The sequence below is a fragment of the Lygodium microphyllum genome, chromosome 21, assembly GCF_053477565.2.
Source record: "Lygodium microphyllum isolate KBCC chromosome 21, Lygodium_microphyllum_v1.1.10, whole genome shotgun sequence".
In the NCBI taxonomy this organism is placed as follows: Eukaryota; Viridiplantae; Streptophyta; class Polypodiopsida; order Schizaeales; family Lygodiaceae; genus Lygodium; species Lygodium microphyllum.
Window position 1 is genome coordinate 80668183 of NC_141155.1, and position 21108 is coordinate 80689290.

At 39.9% G+C, this 21108-nt stretch overlaps 1 protein-coding gene across 1 annotated transcript in view; it reads left to right on the forward strand.

The window, feature by feature from the left end:
• Nucleotides 1-7844: 7844 nt before the first annotated feature.
• The window catches only part of LOC148018202 (mitogen-activated protein kinase kinase 1a-like), a 38227-nt gene continuing 24963 nt past the window's right edge, over nucleotides 7845-21108 (forward strand). The window contains exons 1-6 of the mRNA XM_087662219.1: nucleotides 7845-8031; nucleotides 8262-8346; nucleotides 8695-8829; nucleotides 8902-9126; nucleotides 9232-9414; nucleotides 9520-9743. Of these exons, the coding sequence (XP_087518345.1) occupies nucleotides 7961-8031; nucleotides 8262-8346; nucleotides 8695-8829; nucleotides 8902-9126; nucleotides 9232-9414; nucleotides 9520-9743 (923 nt within the window). The 5' untranslated portion in view covers nucleotides 7845-7960. The remainder of the gene's footprint in view (nucleotides 8032-8261; nucleotides 8347-8694; nucleotides 8830-8901; nucleotides 9127-9231; nucleotides 9415-9519; nucleotides 9744-21108) is intronic.

Sequence of the window (21108 nt, forward strand, 5' to 3'; positions counted from 1 at the left end):
ATCTCAACAAGTGAAGGGTAGCATCTAAGATCTTTAGCCCACAATAAGGGGAGATGCAATAAATCTAAATGGAGTGATATGGATTGTCATATTTTGGATCACTAGTCATCAATACATATCGATTGATTCCATAAGTGTCTAAATCTCTTCTAAAGTTTATATGCACTTAATGTTATGATAATTTTTTTCTAATACTCATGATTTTTCTTTTGTAGTTTAATATTATGAGCTAACTTTCCACCATTTACTGTGAGACTACTTATGAGCATGGATATAACAAGTGAAATATATAGACACACATGTACAAAGAGGGCTTCATCATTGAGTAGATAGGGCATAACATCATGATAATTAGAATTTTTAAAGTTTTTTCTTCTATCCTACGTATTGAAAGTTCTTTGTTGTTGCTATTTGTTCCCAAAATCTATAAGGGTAGAGGCACAAGGAGAATAAGAATATAATGAGGTGGGCAATGAGGAGGGTGATAAGGAGGGCCAAGAGGAGGGGGATAAGGAAAGGGATGATGATTTTATATCCTTGAATGAGATATAATCGTAGATTGCGAGACATAATCATAAATTATGAGAAATATATAGTAAGAAACATTTTTGGTACTACAAGCCACATTAGGTGGTTTCCAATCGATGTATAACGTTTATATATACTTTATTTGCAATATGAATTTTATGCCTATTCTATAGATAAAATTTGTTGTAATACAAGCTAAAGCTAGTGGCTTTCAATTAGTAAATAAAATGTACACTATAGATACATCATTATGGGATCATTTTGGAATTAAGAAATTTGTTGTGAAATCTATTGGATATTCTTAAATCAACTTCTTATGTGATTTGTTGTGCAATTTCAAACTCTAATTTAAAAAATTTAAGGAGCTAGTTGTTAAAATTATAGAAAGAAGGATGTATATAAGTGTCTTTGTTTATGCACCTACAACATGTAAATTAAATGCAATTTTAAATGTGGATCATTTGGTAGGCAAATAACTGCTACCACAAATGTGCCTGTGAGTTTTCTTTTCTTAGTTCATAAAATGTGTCTATTTAGTTGTCAATAGCCCTATTTGGTTGTAGTGGATTTCAATAAAGATGCATCCTTCAAAGAACGTAAGATTGTTATTTTAAGGTAAGGTATGATGTTTTGCTAATCAATGACTATGCATATCTTTTATGGTGGCAAGATTTAAATGTTCGAGTCCATAATGCCACAATGAGGTACATAATTTCTACACTCTAAATAAGTAGCACTATGAGCTTCATTTGCTATCTCACTTTGGCCTACTAGGTATAAATGACCGATTTCTCAATGAGGTACTATACAAATTGTGCCATTTGAAAGAGAATGATTGATAATGAAGTGATTATGATAAAAGGGCCTTGAGAGGTAATCAAATTGATGGATGTTATATCTTTGGCTAGATTCAAGACAATATACATTGCACATTAAGATGATATTGCTATTGGAGATTCTAATGTTGGCTTGCTAGTACCAACTAGCTAGAGAACTTTATTATTCTTGAAGCGAATGTCCACTTAGAATTTTTTAGTGTTTTATAATCAATAAGGTGTTACTAATTTTTGTAATGCACCATCAAAGTTTGAGCAATTAGATTAAGAGATGCTTGTAGCATCATATTCATCAGGCTCAATACAAGATGATACTAATGCAGAGGTGTAATTTTGCATGGGATTTGTTTCAAGGATTGCATACTCTTGAACAATGCTAGCAATCTTGCATAGCATGGCCACCTTTGTTGCATATATGACAATTAGGTGTAATAATGTTGAAAATTTGTGTACATTACTATATGATCATCAATTCGATCTATTTGTAGACAAGGTGTTGATGCCTCTTCAATGTGCCTTTCATATTTTCACCTTTACAAATATTATTTTAGTAGATGTGATTTATTTCCAATGGGCATGTACTATTACATTTTGTCATGCCACATAATGTTAATAAAGCTCCTCAAATGCCTGTTCTAATACCAATTGAAAGGTAGAGCAAGAGTGAGAGCACAAGCGGAAGCAAGAGGATCTAAGAGATATGGAGGTTCAAGCAAAAGAGTGATTGAGATCAAGATATTGTGTGGGAACTCCAACAATCATAAATGTGTGACTTGCCTTCCCTTATTCTATTGTCATAGAAAGATCAAAAAATAAAGTGACAATGATGGGGGGTTGCCATGTGTATTGAAAAGGTGTGTGCGCACTTTGTACAAAGTAGATGTAGGTGGCTATACAAAGGCATCCTTTAACCCCCAACACAATCCTCCAACACTAGTTGCAAGGCTCCCGCAAGGTGAGTTCTCCCTAGTTCTAGTTTAAGCCTTGTATCTCCAATTCTTGTCGTGCATTGTATTTAGTCTAGTCTTGTATCAAGATCTTGCTTTGTCTTGTATCATGAATCTAGTCTTATTGTAAACACCAATGTATTAATCTTGAATCAAGTAATATATTGTTGTAATTCATATTCTTATGGTTGATCTTCTATTAAGAAAGCCATTTGCATATTAAGAGAAATAGATGTTAGTCATACCATGTAGGTTGGGTCTTTCTCATTCATAATAGAATATGTTAAAATTAAATTAGGGATTGAAAATGCAACCATATACAAGCTCCATTTAAGGTCTTACATACATGAAATTATGTGTTTGTGTAGAGAACGCAACATTGTGCACACAATATATGCCTCGTGGACATGTGAGCATGGTATATACTTACCATACATCCAAAAATAATGTAATATTTAACACGGTACTTTATGGTACTATTTCAAAATTGAAGATTTCAAAGTAAACCAACTTATAGGTAGATAGAAATTCAATGTTTTACACCACCTTGACACATTTGATTTCAGATATAGTTGTACTATGGCAGTCTGCATGAACCATATTCACTACCTTGATGACAAGGCATGCAAACATGGGTGGAGGCCATTACTAGCATAACAAAGACATCTTAATATGGATATTTACTACTACTATTTCACACTTCAATGCTTGAGAGAGACATTCCCAATATGCTATCAATATTGAGCACACAATCCTACCTAATAACAATGATTCATAATTCATGCATCATGAATTAAGAATACTAAACCAATCTTAGGAGAAGTCAAACTAGAGGTGGTAAAGCTTTAAGTTGAACCTTATATTGTTTAATGATGCATTTGGACATAGTTTTAGGAACGCGTTATATATATGTAAAAGTACTACCATTACAAAAGTAATTCTATGTCTTAGTCAAAAACTCAATGTCATGTAAGTCAAAAAGCACTTACTCCTTGCTATGAAAGACTTCTAGGCTCATGAACATGTGCTCCTCTCCCATTCAAACACAAAATGCTAAGCACAACAATTGCAATGTGTTGACTCTGTATTGCATTGCTCACATTTACAAGCTCTAGCAACACTTCATAAGATGTCAATGATTGTAAAAGAGATGTTGAAGCTTTCAATGCCAATGATATTGAAGATGGTGGTCTACATGCTAGCCAATCTCATTCTGACACATTGATGTTCAAACAATATGGCATAGTGGATCTAAAATGGCACTAGAGCTAAAAGGACTACATGATGAGAGAAAACTATTTTCCTTCTTATCTTGCAAGGTTTAATAAAGTGCTCACTACCACATCTGCATCAACCAGTAAGGCACTTAGCTAGAAGGAGTGTGTGAGTGACTCCTAGGTGGTTTTGATAAAAAGAGAATTGTTTTCCATCTACCCTTGGGCTACGCATGTATGTATGTATCTATTTATTTTTTGCCTAACAAATATCATGTAGGATCCCACATCTAGAGAGGTCTCAAAGGGCTGGCATGAATGACATCATCAATGGGTCGAGGTGAGGATTGCCATGGACATGGGCCAAGGTGCGGATTGCAAAAGAGGACTATGAAGAGGCCTTGAAGGGTAGAGGTGAGGAGTACAAAAGTCTAGGAGCACATACATTTGCAAGGGCTCATATGAGGTGAGGACCAAATCATTAATGGCACTTTGACACCATGTAGAGAGAGAGAGAGAGAGAGAGAGAGAGAGAGAGAGAGAGAGAGAGAGAGAGAGAGAGAGAGAGAGAGAGAGAGAGAGAGAGAGAGAGAGAGAGAGAGAGAGAGAGAGAGAGAGAGAGAGAGAGAGAGAGATCATTTCCACCATTTCTCACATTGATCAAGGCTTTCATCCGGACCTTTTGGGCCTTGTCAAGTGAGCCTTGAGCTGAGTCACAACTAATAGTACCCTAGGAGCAGCTTGGATGAATTGCACTAATTTGGTTGCCCCTATTTTTGACATCAGTCATCTCCTTCAGCTTTGTGATGAGCTTTAGGATCAATGGGACACTTAGTTGGCATTCTTCTTGGAATTAAAGGCTTCCACTTTGAGCATTGTTTGGAGTGTTTGAGGTTAGCAATTGCTCTATTGTTCAAGATGGATCTGTTGTTCAATATTTGGGCAACAAGTATTTGCTTGATCAATGCTCTACTAGTGCTTACGAGGTAAGTTTATCATGCTCAAATGACATATTGATGCTTGGGAAAGGCATTTGGATCTGTTAGAGCTCGAACAACTCCATCATTGAAGGGTTTTTTGCTATTATAGCATGTGGGAAACAAGCATACATAGTGAAGGCTTATGCATTAAATACTTACAGATGCTTTAGGGATGCTACATGGATATATTGATGCTTTTCATTGACTATTATGCCTAGATATGCTTATGTTGAGCTCTAAGACTTAGATTTAAGCTCTGTTGGATACATATATGCAATGGCTATATTGCTTGAGTGGTTTTCCATTTACGGGATGCATTATTGGCATATGATCTTGCATGTATTGCTTCATGTCTTTGGGCATACATATATTATGAGACACATGTATTGAGCTTTGCTTTGCTCTTGGACATTCAAAATTTGCTTCTATGGTAGTACTTTGACATTTTTCATTGCATAGCTTGGTTTATTCGGGACAATGGGAGTCTCATGCCTATGCATAGATGCTTAGTTGATTTCAATATATATTGTCCTTGGAGACACTGATGATTGTGGGTTGATTTAGCTTTGGCTTGTATACCGAGTACTTCCTCCTATCATGCAAGTTTGTAAGCTTTGGATGCTTATATGCAGTGAGTTAATTATAGATTGGTGGATCTCTATTGCTTTTGGAGATCTCTTATGTATAGTTGGCTTATGTACATGCTACTCTTTTACTTGGGATTACATTTATATGTTTGATATATTTGGGTCTCTGACAATATTTGGTACCTTGGTGGTTTATGCTTTATCTTGCATTGCTAGTTGCATTGTATATCCTAGTTGCTTCTTGGATATCCTAGCAGTGGGAACTTTGTTTTTGGTTCTTTTGCCTACATTTAAAATTATAGTGCTTTTTGCTTGTGAACGGTAGTGTATTGGCTCAATCTTCCTCCTATTGGATGCTTTTTGATACCTAGAAAATGGTACCACAAGTTTGATGCTTTTGTGCATTTACAAGGTTATTTCCACATTGTTATGAATCAGTGTCTTTACACAAAGAAGGCCCATGGTGGTAGTTGTATCATTTTGGTACTATATGTTGATGATATGTTGATTGTTGGGAGTGCTCATGCTGAGCTAGATGCCTTGAAGTCTTAGCTCAAGAAGAGCTTTGAGATAGACATGCACATGCCTCTCATATAGTTGGTATATATTACACATAATTGCTCTAAGGGACTTCTCTAGTTGTCCCAAAAGGAGTACATCCATAAAATACTTGAGTGATTCCATATGCAAGGAGATAAGCCTATTGGCTACCCATTACCTTCATATGTGAAGGTTAGTCAGCCCCCAAATGATGAGGAGGTCGAGATGGCCAAGATCCTACATGGATATGTAGTGGGCAACTTGATGTATGCCATGATAGTCGCTAGAGTTGACATAGTATTTGCAGTGGGAGTTATGGTTTGTTATATGGTGACAGTTAGCTAGGAACATTAGTATGCTATGAAGGGTATCATGAGATACCTAAAGGGCACTACATATATGTGCATTTGTTATGGTGGCAAGGATACTAGAGTCATGGGCTACATAGACTCTGATTATGCAAGACATGAATATAGTAGGAAGTACACCTTTGGTTATGTCTTCACTTTTGCTAGAGGCGTTGTTTCTTAGATGTCTAGGGTGTAGAAATGAACAGTGGAACAAAACTTGAGAGCATAAGAGGAAGGAAGAAGATACAAGAGCTATGGAGGTTTGAACAAGAGAGAGCAAGATGGTGTGTGGGGACTCCAACAATCACAATGTGTGACCTACCTTCCCTTATTTGATTGTCATACAAAGACTAAAGAATAAAGTAATAGTGATGGGCTGTTGCTAATTGTAGTACAAGTGTACAAGTACCATATATAAAGTACATGTAGCCGGTTAGGCATTGACAACCTTTTAATCCCTAATAACTTCCCACTTAAAGGTGAATGTGCTTGAGTAAGGAGAGAATAAGAAAAAAGTAACAAATTACAATGTGTACATATAAGCACAATAGGATGAGAAATAGGTGTCATCTCATTCTACACCCATGATCTTCCTAAGGTAACGTTTTACTGAGAGACTTATAGTGAGTAAATCCACAAGATTCTTGTTAGTCGAGATCTTAACAAGCTCTATATGCTTGTCCTCAATCACCTCCCTAATTAAGTGATAACAGATCTCAATGTGATTAGTTTTTGCATGAAAGATTAGATTACATGACAATTGAATGGCACTCATAGAGTCCAAATGCAATGTAGGAGTCATAGTCATACCAAGGTTTGCAACTAAGTAACTTGACCATAGGGACTCCTTTTGCAAGCCTCAATGGCTACAAGGAGGCTGAGTATATTGCAAGCCTCAATGATTGTGATGTACTTGGCCTTGGTAGACAAGGCAGTGCATTTCTACACCCTGGACATCTAAGAAATAACACCATTAGTAAACGTGAAGACATAGCCAAAGGTAGACTTCTTATTGTCTACATGTCTTGTGTAAGCAGAGCATGTGTAGCATACGACTCCAATAACTTGACCACTATAACAAATGCACGTAATTGCAGTTTCCTTAAGGTATCTCCCTTTACGACATCCCGATGTTGCTTGCTAGTTATAGCCATAAAACAAGCTACAACTCCCACTGCAAGTGCTATGCCAAGTGTAGTGGTTATCATGACATACATCAAGCTATCCATTGTGGATGCATATGGAATCTTGGCCATCTTAGCTTTCTCATGACATACATCAAGCTACCCATTGTGGACGCATATGGAATCTTGGCCATCTTAGCTTTCTCATAATGGGGACAATTTGCATGAGTGACCTTCACATGAGTAAGTAATGGGCAGCCAATAGGTTTACTACCTTGTATATGAAACCACTCAAGGACTTTATTGAATGTATTGCTTTTGTGGTAAGTAGAGGAGTCCCTTAGAGTGATTGTGAATAATGCGCATACCAAGTATGTGAGAAGCATAACCCATGTCATTCATCTCAAAGCTCTTCTTGAGTATCGTACCAAATGGAGGTTCCAACCCAAACATACGGTCAAGCACGTCGATGGCTCGTGTTTTTGCATCTATGTATCTCTATCCTTGCTATTGTCTCCATTCATATGCATGTGGACGTGTTTATAGCAGGTGGCTATTGTGCATTTCTTTCCACCAAGTTGGTTGCAAATTTGGAGCGCACGGAAACAAGCCCTTAGAAGTCCAAACGAGTGGAAAGCTCATCAAAATATTCATGTTAATTAACATGTAGTTATTAGTTGGATTGATACGCGATTAACATATAATCATTAGTGTTAAGGGCCGTGGTCAAAGCACGGGACTTCGAGGCCTCGAAGCTGGTTTGACTTCCGTAGACTGTCTTCCCCTCCCTCCCCCCTTCTCTCGGTCGGCGGTCTGTCTGTCTGTGTGCGTGTGTCTCTTTGAAGGGCGAAGCCATGAAGAAGCACGCTCCACGCAAGCTCAAGCTCAATGTTCCGCATCAAAAGCCCACCATCTCTGATTATTTGTACGTCTCTCTCTCTCACGATCGCGTAAATCGAACTGCTTGGTTTAGCGCATGAAATTCCTTGAAATTGACTCAGCCTGGTGCATCTATGTTCACTTTTGTCTGATCGATCTCTCTCTATCGCACGCACACGCACATTTTGTTATCCAGTGAGCGTGCTTGCGTGGATATAGCATGCCATCGTCGAATTCAAGAGCTAGGTTTGATCGGTTACCATTTGCTTGACACAGGTCTGCTAGTGGAACCTTCCGAGATGGAGATCTTCTTCTCAATAAGGATGGTTTGAAGGTCATCTCCCACGATAGCCCTTCCTCTGTAAGTACCATACAATTGCTGATTCGTGTAGCGAGCTAAGATTTTTCCTGTGACTGATAACCTGACCGAAGCAGAAGATTTGATTTAATATTTGTTTCTATAATGACATTGATTGAACGCATAATGGTTGCATCAGTTATTTTTTGTGGTGCCCCATTCCTCGAAGTAATGGAGAATGAATTCATGTGCATCATGCGTGGTCCAATCAGACGACTGACCTTTCATCTCTGGAAAGCAAGATTGTGATGTTTAAATTGTGGAGGCAGAAGTGATGACATCGTTTCTGTGTGTACTTTGTATCAACAATTATGAACCTGTAGTTATCACCGATATAATTGTTTTGTACAGTCTGCAGTAACTCCACCCCAGGATACCACATTCACTTTGGAGGACTTGGAAACTGTCAGGGTTATAGGGAAAGGGAGTGAAGGTGTTGTACAGCTGGTTCGACACAAATGGACTGGACAATTTTTTGCTTTGAAGGTAATCAACCTATTTTTTGTCTTTGAGTGGGGTGAAAACATTCAGCGGCTTAATTTTTTCAATTGTGTTCAGGCTATTCAAATGAACATTCAGGAAGACATCCGCAAGCAGATTGTGAGGGAGCTGAAAATCCATCAAGCCTCACAGTGTCCATATGTGATAGTCTGGTATCACTCCTTTTTTATGAATGGAGTCATCTCTATTGTGCTCGAGTACATGGATGGAGGCTCTTTGGCTGATGTTCTAAGGGATTTCAGAAGGATACCTGAGGCACATCTAGCAGCCATATGCAAACAGGCACCGAGCCACTTCAATCCTTCTTGTTTTGTTGTTGCCTTGCCCTAGCATGTGCTGGTGCATCTGTGCATGATGAATGCTTAAACTTGTGGTAGTTATGTGTAGGTTTTGAAAGGCTTGGTCTACCTACATCAAGAGAGACATGTCATCCACCGAGATATAAAGCCTTCCAATCTTCTGTTAAATCACAAAGGTGAAGTCAAAATATCAGATTTTGGGGTCAGCGTTATCTTGTCAAACTCTTTGGCTCCACGTGATACATTTGTTGGGACATACATCTACATGTCGGTATGTTACTTCAAAAATTGACCATTGCTTTTGTGCTAACGAAAAAGTGGGCTACTGTATTAGGTTTGGATAGAACATGATTTAGTTTGCAGCTTTCACTTGCAGCCAGAGAGAATCAGTGGAGGTACCTACGGTTTTGAGAGTGATATTTGGAGTTTGGGTTTGGTCATTCTTGAATGTGCAATAGGACGTTTTCCGTATTTTCCACCTGGGCAGGAGGAAAGTTGGCCAAGTGTTTTTGAGCTTGTGCATACTGTCGTTGAACTACCTGCTCCATGTGCTTCCCCAGATGACTTCTCACCAGAGTTTTGCTCCTTTATTTCAGGATGGTCAGTATTTGTAACTCAACGCTTCTGCAGATGTTATGAAAGTTAGTCTGTACTGCTGAAGTATTAACAGATCATTTTCTTTGTGTTTGTTCTATTCTAGTAAGAATGGAGCCATGTGCTGACAACATATACTTATACAACATGGTTTCTGCATTCTGCAGTGCAAAACAGAAGCAAGCTGCAACTCCACAGCATTAAAAAATTTTGTATTTTAGTATCTACTTTTTCCAGTATGGAGCGTAGCTATCCAACTTAATGCCAAAACTGTTCGCAGAGATGCAAACCCTCAAGCAGTGAAGCACTGTTTAGAGATACACGTTTTACTGATTCATGTGTGTCAGGGATTTCTCTAGGAAGACAGTCATTGTCCTTTCTGAATCCTCTCATCTTTCATACATGGTGACTTTATTGAGATCCTACCAACCCCCGGCACTCCCACACATCAATTCATTCATGGTTGCTCATTCTTGTTGGTGCCATGATCTTGATTCCTACCTGTTGTTAGTCTAGATTGGTGGCTCACTTTGTCCTTGTTGCTCTTATTTACACTTTACATTTTCTTGTTACTTAGTAAGTGCATGATCTTGTTTTTGTTATGTTACACACCCCCTTGAATACTCGTCTATAGATAACAAACACAATCGTATGACAAACCACAGACCAATAATGAACACAGTTAAGGTTAGGGTAACTTAGAGATAATGAACACAAAAGCTGAATAATGAATGATGAATAAATACAATGCTTAATGCAACAAACACACTATGCAAAGTAAATATTGACCCCCGAACTCCTGTGTCTCTAGGACCAGGGCAGAGAGTATGAGTTGGAGAGTGTCTCAATACTTTGATGGATCTTGAAACATACCAGGCAGCCTCCAAAGTACTGTAGCAGCAGCAAATGCAGATCTGGGAGTGTCTAGATCACTGCTGGATGAAGCTGGGACAGCTCGAACACTGGCCAGCAGCTGCTGAGAAAAGTGCCAAAATAATGTGGGCAGATGCAACTGCAGATGCTGATGTGGCAGCCAGGCGACTGCAGCAAATCAGAAAATGCGGGCTGCAATGATGATGTGGCAGGCTGTTGTCAGCTCTTGGTCAGCAAACACAAGCTGGAGTGACCTGAATCAGCAAACCACAGCAATCTGGATGCCTCTAGGCAGGAGGAGAAGGCTTCAAATCAGTTGCTAGTTGATGGTGTGTGATGCTGATCAGCAAACATCGAAATCAGGGGCTGCAAACTGTCTCCAGCTGATGGAGAAGGGCTGGATGCAAGCACCAGCGGATGGACAACCAGCTTGAACAGAGATATATTGCCGGAAAGTGTGGACAGTAGAGGACAAGTGCTAACAATTTGCAAAAACAAGGACAAGGTTGAGTGGTGGTCAGCTTGTCTATTCATATAAGTGTGGATCTTCTCAAATTAGGGTTTGGCTTATGGGACATAGACAATGAACACAAAAGATGAAGGAAATCTGAATAATAAATGAATATGATGCTCAATGCAATGAATACACTATGCTAGGTGAAATACTAACCCTTGAACTGCCGTATCTCTAGAACCGATGCAGAGAGATTCAGAGAATGAGCAGAAGAGTATGTTGTACTTTGATGGATCTCCAAATGCAATAGGCAGCCTCGGAAGATGTATGGCAGCAGCAAACACAGCTCGGTGATGGCTGGATTAGTGACAGATGGGCAATCAGAGCAAAAGGACAGCAAATAAAGCATGTGTTGATGCTGTGGCAGTTGGGTGATGCAGCAAAACTGGTAAACACGGCAATTTGGTGATGTGGCAGGTCAGGGCAGCAACTGGAACAGAAAAATGCAGCAGTTTGATGATGTGGCAGTGCTGGCAGCTCTAGGAACAGTAAAACACAGATGTAGGCTGGTTGTATAGGCTGTGAATGCAGATGGCAGGCTGCATGGCAGCAGGTGCAGTTGATCAGGGTGTAGACAGTAGTTGTCTGGCTGCACAGCAAGCTGGAAGGCTAAAAACAGTCACAAACAGCAGCAAAAAGGCTGGATAGTAGGTGCCTAATGATAGGAAGAAGTGGACAGCAGCTCGAACTGAGATATCCTCTACAGACAGGGTGTAATCAGTAGAGAGAAGGCACTTGCAAGCTGCAGAAACGAGATCAAGGCTGAGTGGTGGGCAGTCCATCTATTTGTAGATGGCTAAGTCCTTCTAAATTAGGGTTTAGCTTATGGCGCAATTCTCTAGGAACGTGTTTCTTTTTAATGGAAGTTTGCTAATTTAATTAATTAAGCTTGTTTTGGGACTGTTTAATGTGGCTATTCAGCATATAAAGTGCTCAACATCCCCCCCGACGGCCTCCGGACCAAAACTCTAACTAGAAAGGGACTGTACTAGCCCAAGCCCATATCATTTTCTTTTATCCCAAGGTGTCTCATCTCAAAGCAGCTAGGGCATTGGGCAAAGGGTGCATGTCGGCTATTCAATGATCTACCAAGTGTCACGAGGACGTGAAATTTTGACATGCTCTAATCTTGCTGATAACATTTGATTAAGATATTAATCAAATGTGTAAGGTTACTTAGCATATGTGATGCACATGGTAGTTATTTCATGGTAACAGGTCAAGGATCCTGAGGATGCGGTGGGTATTAAAGGCAAAAGTTATAATAAGTTATGCCCGACAGGTACTAGGTGGTACATGGTGTCAGATTTGGGCCTAGACCAATTTATTGGCCACTAATGTTAGTGGTGACATTAGAGACTAGGCATTAATTAATTAATTAATACCTGTCTAAGGGTTAATAATTACTCAGGGATACTTGGAAGACAAATTGGCTCAGCTAATTTAATTATTGGTTGGTGAAATTATTTTTTTGAGCATTAGAATAATTATTAAATTATTGTTTATAATTAATAAGCTGGATAATGGTGGTAAATTGGATTAGAAGATTGTTACTTGGCAAAACTTGCCAATGCAAGTGGAAAAAACGTTTTTAGGGGCTGTTGGAAGTCTATTTCAGCCATTGTGAGAGAGGAGGCTATTAGAAAGCAAGAAGATACTGTTGATGTGATTTGTAGCTACCAGGGATCAATCCTATAGCAAGTGATAGCAATTTGAAGCCCTCTAGGAGCAAATGACAACAACTCAAGATTCTTTTGGTGCAAGTGATGGCATACAAGAGAGGGCAACAGTCTCTCTAGTAGTCCTAAGGTGTAGGTGATAGGTTCCATGGCTATTTGAGCAGGGCACTTGTAGTTTTTTAGTGTCTCTTGCGATGAAACTCTGAAAATTCTCTCTCTACAGCAATCTCTCTCATCCCCCATCCATTTCTTAAGTTATTTGAACATTTTTTAGCAGTTTGAGCCATCAAAGAAAGAGATTTCAGTCAATCTTTGCTGTTAATCCTAATGTACAGTAGAAATTAGGGTCTTGACAGCCACCTCGAGATGTGTGCTCAAAATTAAGGGCCTAGGGCTTGAATTCTAGCAGTTGAATTTGAGGAATTTTGGAGAGGTTTATGTAGTGGAAGTGATGGTGAGAGAAAGAGAGAGACAATGAGACAATGAGATGGAGAATGACTCAATACTTGTATTGCACACTTGCTTACAGATTCCTTCATTGGAATAGGTGAGAGTACACACATATATATACTAAAGGTGCGGATATGGTAGGTCTTCTTGGTAAAGTATCCTCCACATATTCTAGATCCATCTTATCTAGTTTTCCTAAATATCTAGATATTGTCTTTCTAGATATTCTTTAAGTACATGTTCATATGAGTACATTCTAATATTCTAACATCCCCCCTCTCTAGAAGAGGTTAACAATATCTTCTAACATTCTTCCTTCCTTCTCAAAAGAAAATAGGATTTTATTTTGCAGTACAAAGACTTTCTGCCAATCATTTTGGCTACAAGAGAAGTAAGATTACAATGATGACTATAGCATGAGACATTGTTTGTCACGAGGACGTGAAAATTTGATGCTTTGCTTATGTTTAATTGACATTTGATTAAAGGATTAATCAAATGTGCAATTAAAAGATACACATGTGTTGCACATGTGAGGTGCAAGCTACTTTTTCACAGTTGAAGGCCAAGGGATCCTGTGAAAAAGATGGGTGTCAAAGGCAAAAGTTGTAACAAGTTACACTTATTAGATTCTAGGTGAATTTTGGTGTCAGTTTGCCCCTAGGATCATTAATTGGCCATTAAGTGTCAGTGATGACTCTAGGGACTAGGCATTAATTAATGGATTAATGCTTGTCCAAGGGTCAATTAATGCATGGGACCACTTTGGGTTGCAAATGGCCTAGCCAATTAATTTTTTGATGGGCAAGGTTAATTTTCTGGGCATTGATTAAGGGCTGAATTAATTTTAATTAAATGGCTGGAAATTGCTGAAAATTGCTGGAAATTGCAAATGGCTGGAAATTAAGGTGGTTGCAAATGGCTGGAAATTGCTGAAAATTAATTAAATGGCTGTAATTCTTGCAGTAAACCGTAATTTACAGTAGAAATTAGGGTTTAGCAGCGACCTTGGGATCCGTGCCAGAGATTGAAGGCTCAAGGGACTGAAATCAGCAGCTAATAATTGAAGATTATCAAGGGATTTTAGAAGCCAGCCCATCCCGAATTGATTTGGGGCAGCATTTGGCCAGCCAAGGGTCAAATTGGTGGAGAAGTCCTGGGTGAAACAAGGGGCAAAGACCCAAAAGGCTTGCTGGACATTTATGACAGCAAGAGCAATTGGTTAGCAGGAGGAGATTGAAGAATCTCAAGTTGTACTCCTTCCAATTGAATGAAAGCTAAAGAAATACCGCAAGGGGTGCCAATTTTGGGGCCAACAGGGTGTCTACTGTCCAAGAATGTTATGGTAAAGTGTGTATTTCATTTTACGTGCATTTATTTATTGCTGTAATTAACTCTTAAATTAGGTTATCACCACCCATTCCAAGAAGGAAGGCTGGTTTCATTGTTCTTATTATTGCAGAAGATATACATCAATCTTTGCTTGCAATGAGTTAAGGGATTTAAGTTGATGATGAAGATCTTTGGGCTTTGGTTGATGGATACCTTGATGAAGAGCTGATTCAATTCAACAGGGAAGACCACTTCTATATCATACATTGACTGGAAAGGGGTCTATCCTGTAGCACCCTTATGGGAGGTTCTGTACGCCCAAAAGGCCTCTATAATTTGATTGTCCCAATCATGATGATGTGCATCAATCATCCTTGTCCAAATCGAGCAAAGGATGCAATTGGTAACTTCAACTTGGTCGTTGGCTCAGGGATAGTAGGGTGTGGATTTGCAATGGTGGATATTGTATAGCTTTGTTGATTCTTCCATAATCTTGTTGAGCTTGACACTTATGGAGTAAAATAATAGTGAGAGCATGTTTGTAGATGAAAATATGTTCCCAATGTCACTAGATACCATAATAAGATAGAGATTGATAAGATGCTTGTGACATGATCTTTGGGAAGGTGGTTGATGAATATAGTAGTGTAAAATAGCAAGTGATTGATGAGCAATTTGAAGCATATTGTCTTTGAGAGGACTCCAAGAGTTGAGCATAACATCTTTAGTAATAGCATACTTAGTGTCAACGTCCTTGTTTATCCATACAAATGTACCAATGTGATCATGCATTTCTTCGTACTTCATCCATTCCTTTCCCCTCCTTTGGAAGGCCAAGATAGTTGGCCACTTTGAGAAATATACAATTTGTAGCTGATGATTTGAGTAAGGTATGTGTTCCATGTAAGATAGAATGATGATTGAGATTTGGGTATACGATTAGAGCAAGATGATTGTCGGAGGAGGATAACCGTGTGAATGGTTGGATTGGGTAGGATAAAAAGAAATGATGATTTGATGGACTGGGAGATAAAAAAACATAGTGTGGATGGAGTGTCGCGGTAGGATAACATCATGTGTAGGGATTTAGAATTCAAGGAGATAGGAATTTGATATACACTTGGAAATGTTATGAGAATCTTGAATGTGTAGGATCAAGCCAGTAGTATGTGTAATTGCATTTGGTCAAGAGATTGTGACACACAGTTGAAGTGGAGTGTATGTGTGACCATAATAATATGAGGATATTGAGCCCATAGAGAGAGTGTGAGATAAGGATTAGGATGTGATCTTGAGATTGAAGCAGAGTTTAGATAAAGACTAGATGCCGAGCGACAAATGTAAGGAAATAGGATAGAACATAGAGATGTAAGAGAACCGGAAGCAATGTACTTGATGAGGGAGTGACCTTGAAGGTTGGTGGAAACATCCAATTAGAGTTGATGAGGGATAGTAGGCGTATCCATGTTGTTAGGCGAGAGAGTGACGAGGTTTTGCCATCTTCTTGTTACTAAAGTACGATCCAAATGTGTTGAAGAATACAATTCAATGGAGAGGCCACGAACAATGCCTTCTTGGGCCTCGAGATGTAGAGTACAAAGGGCATTCCCTTCTGTGAGGGAGGAAGGTAGGATCGAAGCTCAGCATAGAGAGCAGTAAACAGTGTGAGAGAAGCACGACACCCAATGCAATAGATTGAAAGTATGTAATCTGAAAGTACAAGGTACAACCCTTAAACCTTAGGGTTGTAGGGGTTGTTCACACCTAAACACGGTAAGTGCCCATAAGTGTGTGCCATAAGCACATACGAAATAATACCATAAGTCTGGGGGGGAAAAAACCTCTCCTACCAAGAGTAAAAAGTGCCCCAGTGTCCTACTGATCACCGACACTCCTATGTGAGCATAGGCGTAAGTGAGGCGTGAGTGAAATAGCCAACAAACCCCCCTGGAGTGAAGAGTGATCAAGAGTACAAGGATCATCCGCCACCAAAGGAGATCGAATTTAAAGCATTGCGAAATGCTTCAAATTTTTCACGAGGAAGAGCTTTGGTAAAGATGTCTGCTACATTACTGGTGGTAGGACAATAGACAAGGTTGATATCACTTGCATGTAGCCTCTCTCTGACAAAGTGATAATGTATCTCAATGTGTTTCGTGCGTGCATGAAACACTGGGTTCCGTGCCATTGCAATGGCAATCTGACTATAAGTGAACAAAGGAGTAGGCTCCGTAATAGATATATCTAGATCAGCTAGCAAGTGTCTAATCCATACGCATTCAATTGTGGTAGTGAAAGCTGCCTTGTATTCAGCTTCACATGACGATGTGGCAACAGTGGACTGTTTCTTGCTAAGCCAAGATATGCAAGACGAGCCAAGTAAGCCAAGATATGCAAGACGAGCCAAGAAAGAAACAATTGCCACTAGTAGAGTGACGTGAATCATAATCACCAGCCCAATCAGAATCATTGTAAGCATGTAATTGCAGTGGTCCCCCCTTGGCGTAAAGCAATCCAAGAGATCTAGTACCCTGCAAGTAATGGAAGACACGCTTAACAGCTTGCCAATGTGACATGCGTGGCTGATGCATATATCTACTTAGGGCTGAGACTGCAAACTGTGTCTGGCCTAGTGTTGCATAAGTAAATAAGATATCCAACTGCTGGAGCATATGTGTGTATATTAATCAAATCACTGTCATCATGTTATGACAGTTTAAGTCCAGGTTCCATTGGTGTGCAGACTGGCTTGCAATCCTATAAGCCAAACTTCTCAAGAAGTTTACCAATGTATCTTGACTGTGATAACCCAATACCTCTAGCATCATGTATGAACTGAATGCCCAAGTAATAATGCAAAGACCCCAAGTCTGACATGTCAAAAGTTTGCTGCAAATTTTGTTTAAATGCTGAAATTTGATCAGCATGTATCCTTGTAAGCAATAGATCATCAACATAAAGACAAATGATCAGCATGGATCCCCCCTCTTTACATACTTAGACTCAGATGAGTTGTTTATGAACCCTTGGCTAAGCAAGAAAGCATCTATCTTTGCATACCAAGCTCTAGGAGCTTGTTTCAAACCATATAAGGCTTTTTTCAGCTTGCAAACCAAGTGTTCTGAGCCCTCAACTGCAAAACCAATGGGCTGCTGTACATATACTTCCTCATGAAGTTTCCCATGTAAAAATGCAGTTTTAATATCCAACTGATGCACAGTCCATCCATAATGAGCAGCCAAAGCAACCATAGACCTGATGGTCATCATGCGGGAAGTAGGAGCAAATGTCTCCTCATAGTCAATGCCTTTCTTCTGTGCGTAGCCCTTAGCTACAAGCCTCGCCTTGTATTTGTCAATGGATCCATCTGCATTCCGTTTTAGCTTGTAGACCCATTTCGTTCCAATAGCTTTCTTCCCAAATGGCAAAGACACCAAATCCCATGTTTGATTCTTAGTGATAGAATCCAATTCAGCTTGCATTGCTGCCATCCAATGCACACTCTGTTGTGCATCCTCAAAACATTTAGGTTCCTCATCATCAAGGGTGCTTGCTGCCATAACAAACTCCAAGGTATGTGCAGTATCATGCATACGAGCTTGCCTTCTAGTACGACCAGCCATGGATGCATCCAGATGACTATCTTTCATAGTCTGTAAATACCATCTAGGCATTTGTCTTGCCTCCTGACTGTGCATAAGCTCTTGCTGAATTTTACTTTCAGCACTTTGCTGAATATTCAGATTAGCCAATGGTTGATTTCTGCATTTTCAAAAGGAGCAGCTGGCTGAACATTGAGTTCACTTGCTGAAACTCCAGCCGAATCACCAAATGTAATGGGCAGTAGCCCTTCAAATACATCACGGGCAGCCTGATATGTGTCTAAACCAACCAAGGACAATTCTGATTTTTCATCAAATAGTACATCCCTACTGACAAACACCTTTTTAGAAACAGGATCACAGAGTCTGTAGCCTTTGCTTTCATTGCTATAACCCACAAAAATGCATTTAATAGCCTTGTCAAATGTGATCTGTAATCCACAACGTGCCAAAGAAGAAATAGAGAGCAAATTCTTCTTTATGCCTGGCACAAATAAAGCATCTTGTAGGAGGAGAATAGAGCCATCAATGGCTGTGAGTACAATCTCCCCAATACCTCGAATAGGGTATGATGCATTGTTGGCACACTGTACAGACTTGCCAATTGGAGCAGTACTAACAGAAGCAAATAAATCTCTGCGAGATGTAATATGCCTAGAAGCACCACTGCCAAAAAACCAAGTGCTTGGATCCTCAGTAGAGCTAAATGCTCGATCTACCCAAGAGGTGTCATAACTGCATGTGTAAAAACAAGTCCCTGTCTGCAACAAAAGACGCAGACTTGGTAGTAGTAGAAGGAGCATCAGAAACAAACATTCTTGACTTCTTTTTCTTCTCCTTGGCAATGCGTTTTTTGCACTTAATAATGTAGTGGCCTGGCTTCTTGCAATAATGGCATTTGCCCTTTTTGGCTTGCGTACCCCCTTGTTTTTTATTTGCCTGTGGTGTGCCAGAAGTCCCAAAACTCTGCGGAGTATTCTTCACTTGGCTGCCTTTGCCCTTCTATCTAGCTATAAAAGCTTGCTCAGAGGCTATAGCATCCACACCACTATTTCTTCTTGTTTGCTCCTCCTCTAGAAGCAAACTGATTAACTGAAGAAAAGTGATTGGCTGCGTAGCAATCCTCATGGTGAGGTTTAAGGCCGTATGAAAAGCCAAGTACAAAGGAGGTAATGAGTTCAAAGTGGTAGATATCATCTGTGCATCCAAATAGTACTCATCAACATTCATGAGTTGCTCTTGCAAGTCGTGAATTTTGTTCAAGTGATCTTGAATAGAATCACCTTCATCCATTTTCAATGTCTCTAACTCTTTCTTTAAGAAAGAGATGCGAATCTCATTCCTGCCTGCAAACATCTGCTCCAAAGTTAGCCAACTTCTCGTGAAGAAGCTGCTGAACGAATGTGGGGGATGATTGACCGCTGAACTGCCAATGCAATCAACAACAAAGCTTGTGCATCCCGTGTATCCCATGCTTTTTGAGCTGCTATTCTTTGGGGAAGTGGTTGAAGTGGAGCAGGCTGAGGTGCCCGTTGTGCACGTCCTCCTGGAGGAGGAGTAGCTGGAGCCACAACTGTCACAAGACTGTGACAACTATTACCTTTTTGTTGATTTCTTTATTACATATTTTATTTGGTTTTTCTTTTTGGAAGGATCCCTCTTGAAATCTAAACGCCTGAGTTGCATGGCCAGTATGTGAAACTGACAGAAATGTCTAGTGAGTCAAGACTAGACAGTTAAGGTCCAGTACAAGTCTGGAAGAGACTGATGGCATTGTAGATTGACAAGCTTGGAAGAGACTTGTGAAAGTGTATATGGACAAGAGTGTTGAAGAACTAGCCTGGAAGAGACTAGTTCAAAGTGAAGATGGACAAATCTTCAAGAGATTAGTCCATGTGGGGTCATCAGTGGAAATTCACTTTCAGTTGAGCTACATTGCAAATTTGGATGTAGCCATAGTCTGCAAAGATGGTTAGAAGACTAGTGGGATGCAATGGAAGCAACTCCTAAAATTTAGAGAGTTACTATTTTTTGACTCGAGAATCTGTTCGCGTCATTATCTTCGTTTTTGCACGAGGATCAATCCTCTGGTCTGTGCCGGGGTCAAATTCTGCACCAAGCATGGAGAATTTTAGACCGGAAGGCTGGAACGGGAAATATCTTCCAGTGCTGCCACTTGGCACAAATTGGTGCACTTACCTCTTTAAAGAGGACTGGCGTGCAGTTTTTGGGAAAAGAGGGGCTCATTTGTGATGAACAGCCAGATGGAGAGCTCTTGAGAGCTGGCCTACATTGTCTATGATGCACAAAAGGCTGAGCTTGCTTCCTACTCTCTCTCTCTCCCCCTGACAGTATGGTTATGCTGCAGAATCAAGGGCCCTTCTCTTGATTCAGGTACAGCTGTGTGGAATATGCTGTCTTTGCATGAGGCAAGAGCCTCCTTTCTTCAGGAACACAGGAGCAGTTGTTTGCAGTTCCCAGCAGGGACAGGTGAGGGTGGTAACCTCACCAAGCAAGTGTCTGAAACAGCACTAAATCAGTACTGTTTTTGGACTGTTCAGAGGTTAATTCAGAGCCCAATTGATGTCAGAGTCAAGGGGCCCTTGGCCCAGATGATGCAGGATAGTGCAGGGAACAATATGAGCTGAGAACAGGTGTTAGAACAGGTCTGAACCAGTAATTACAGTGGGCTGAACAGTACAGGGAATAGTATGAGTTGTAAACAGGTTTCAGAACAGGTCTGAACCAGTAGTTACAGCAGGCTGAAATGATCAATTCTGCACTCCAACCAGAAGATTCAGACTTGGGCAGAGTTTCCCCTCCTGGTCGACTTGTTTTGGGTCAGTAATTGTACTGTTTTGCTGCCAAATTTCACCCAGAATAGGTGAAAGACAGCCCATTGTACTCTCTCTCTTTTTAAA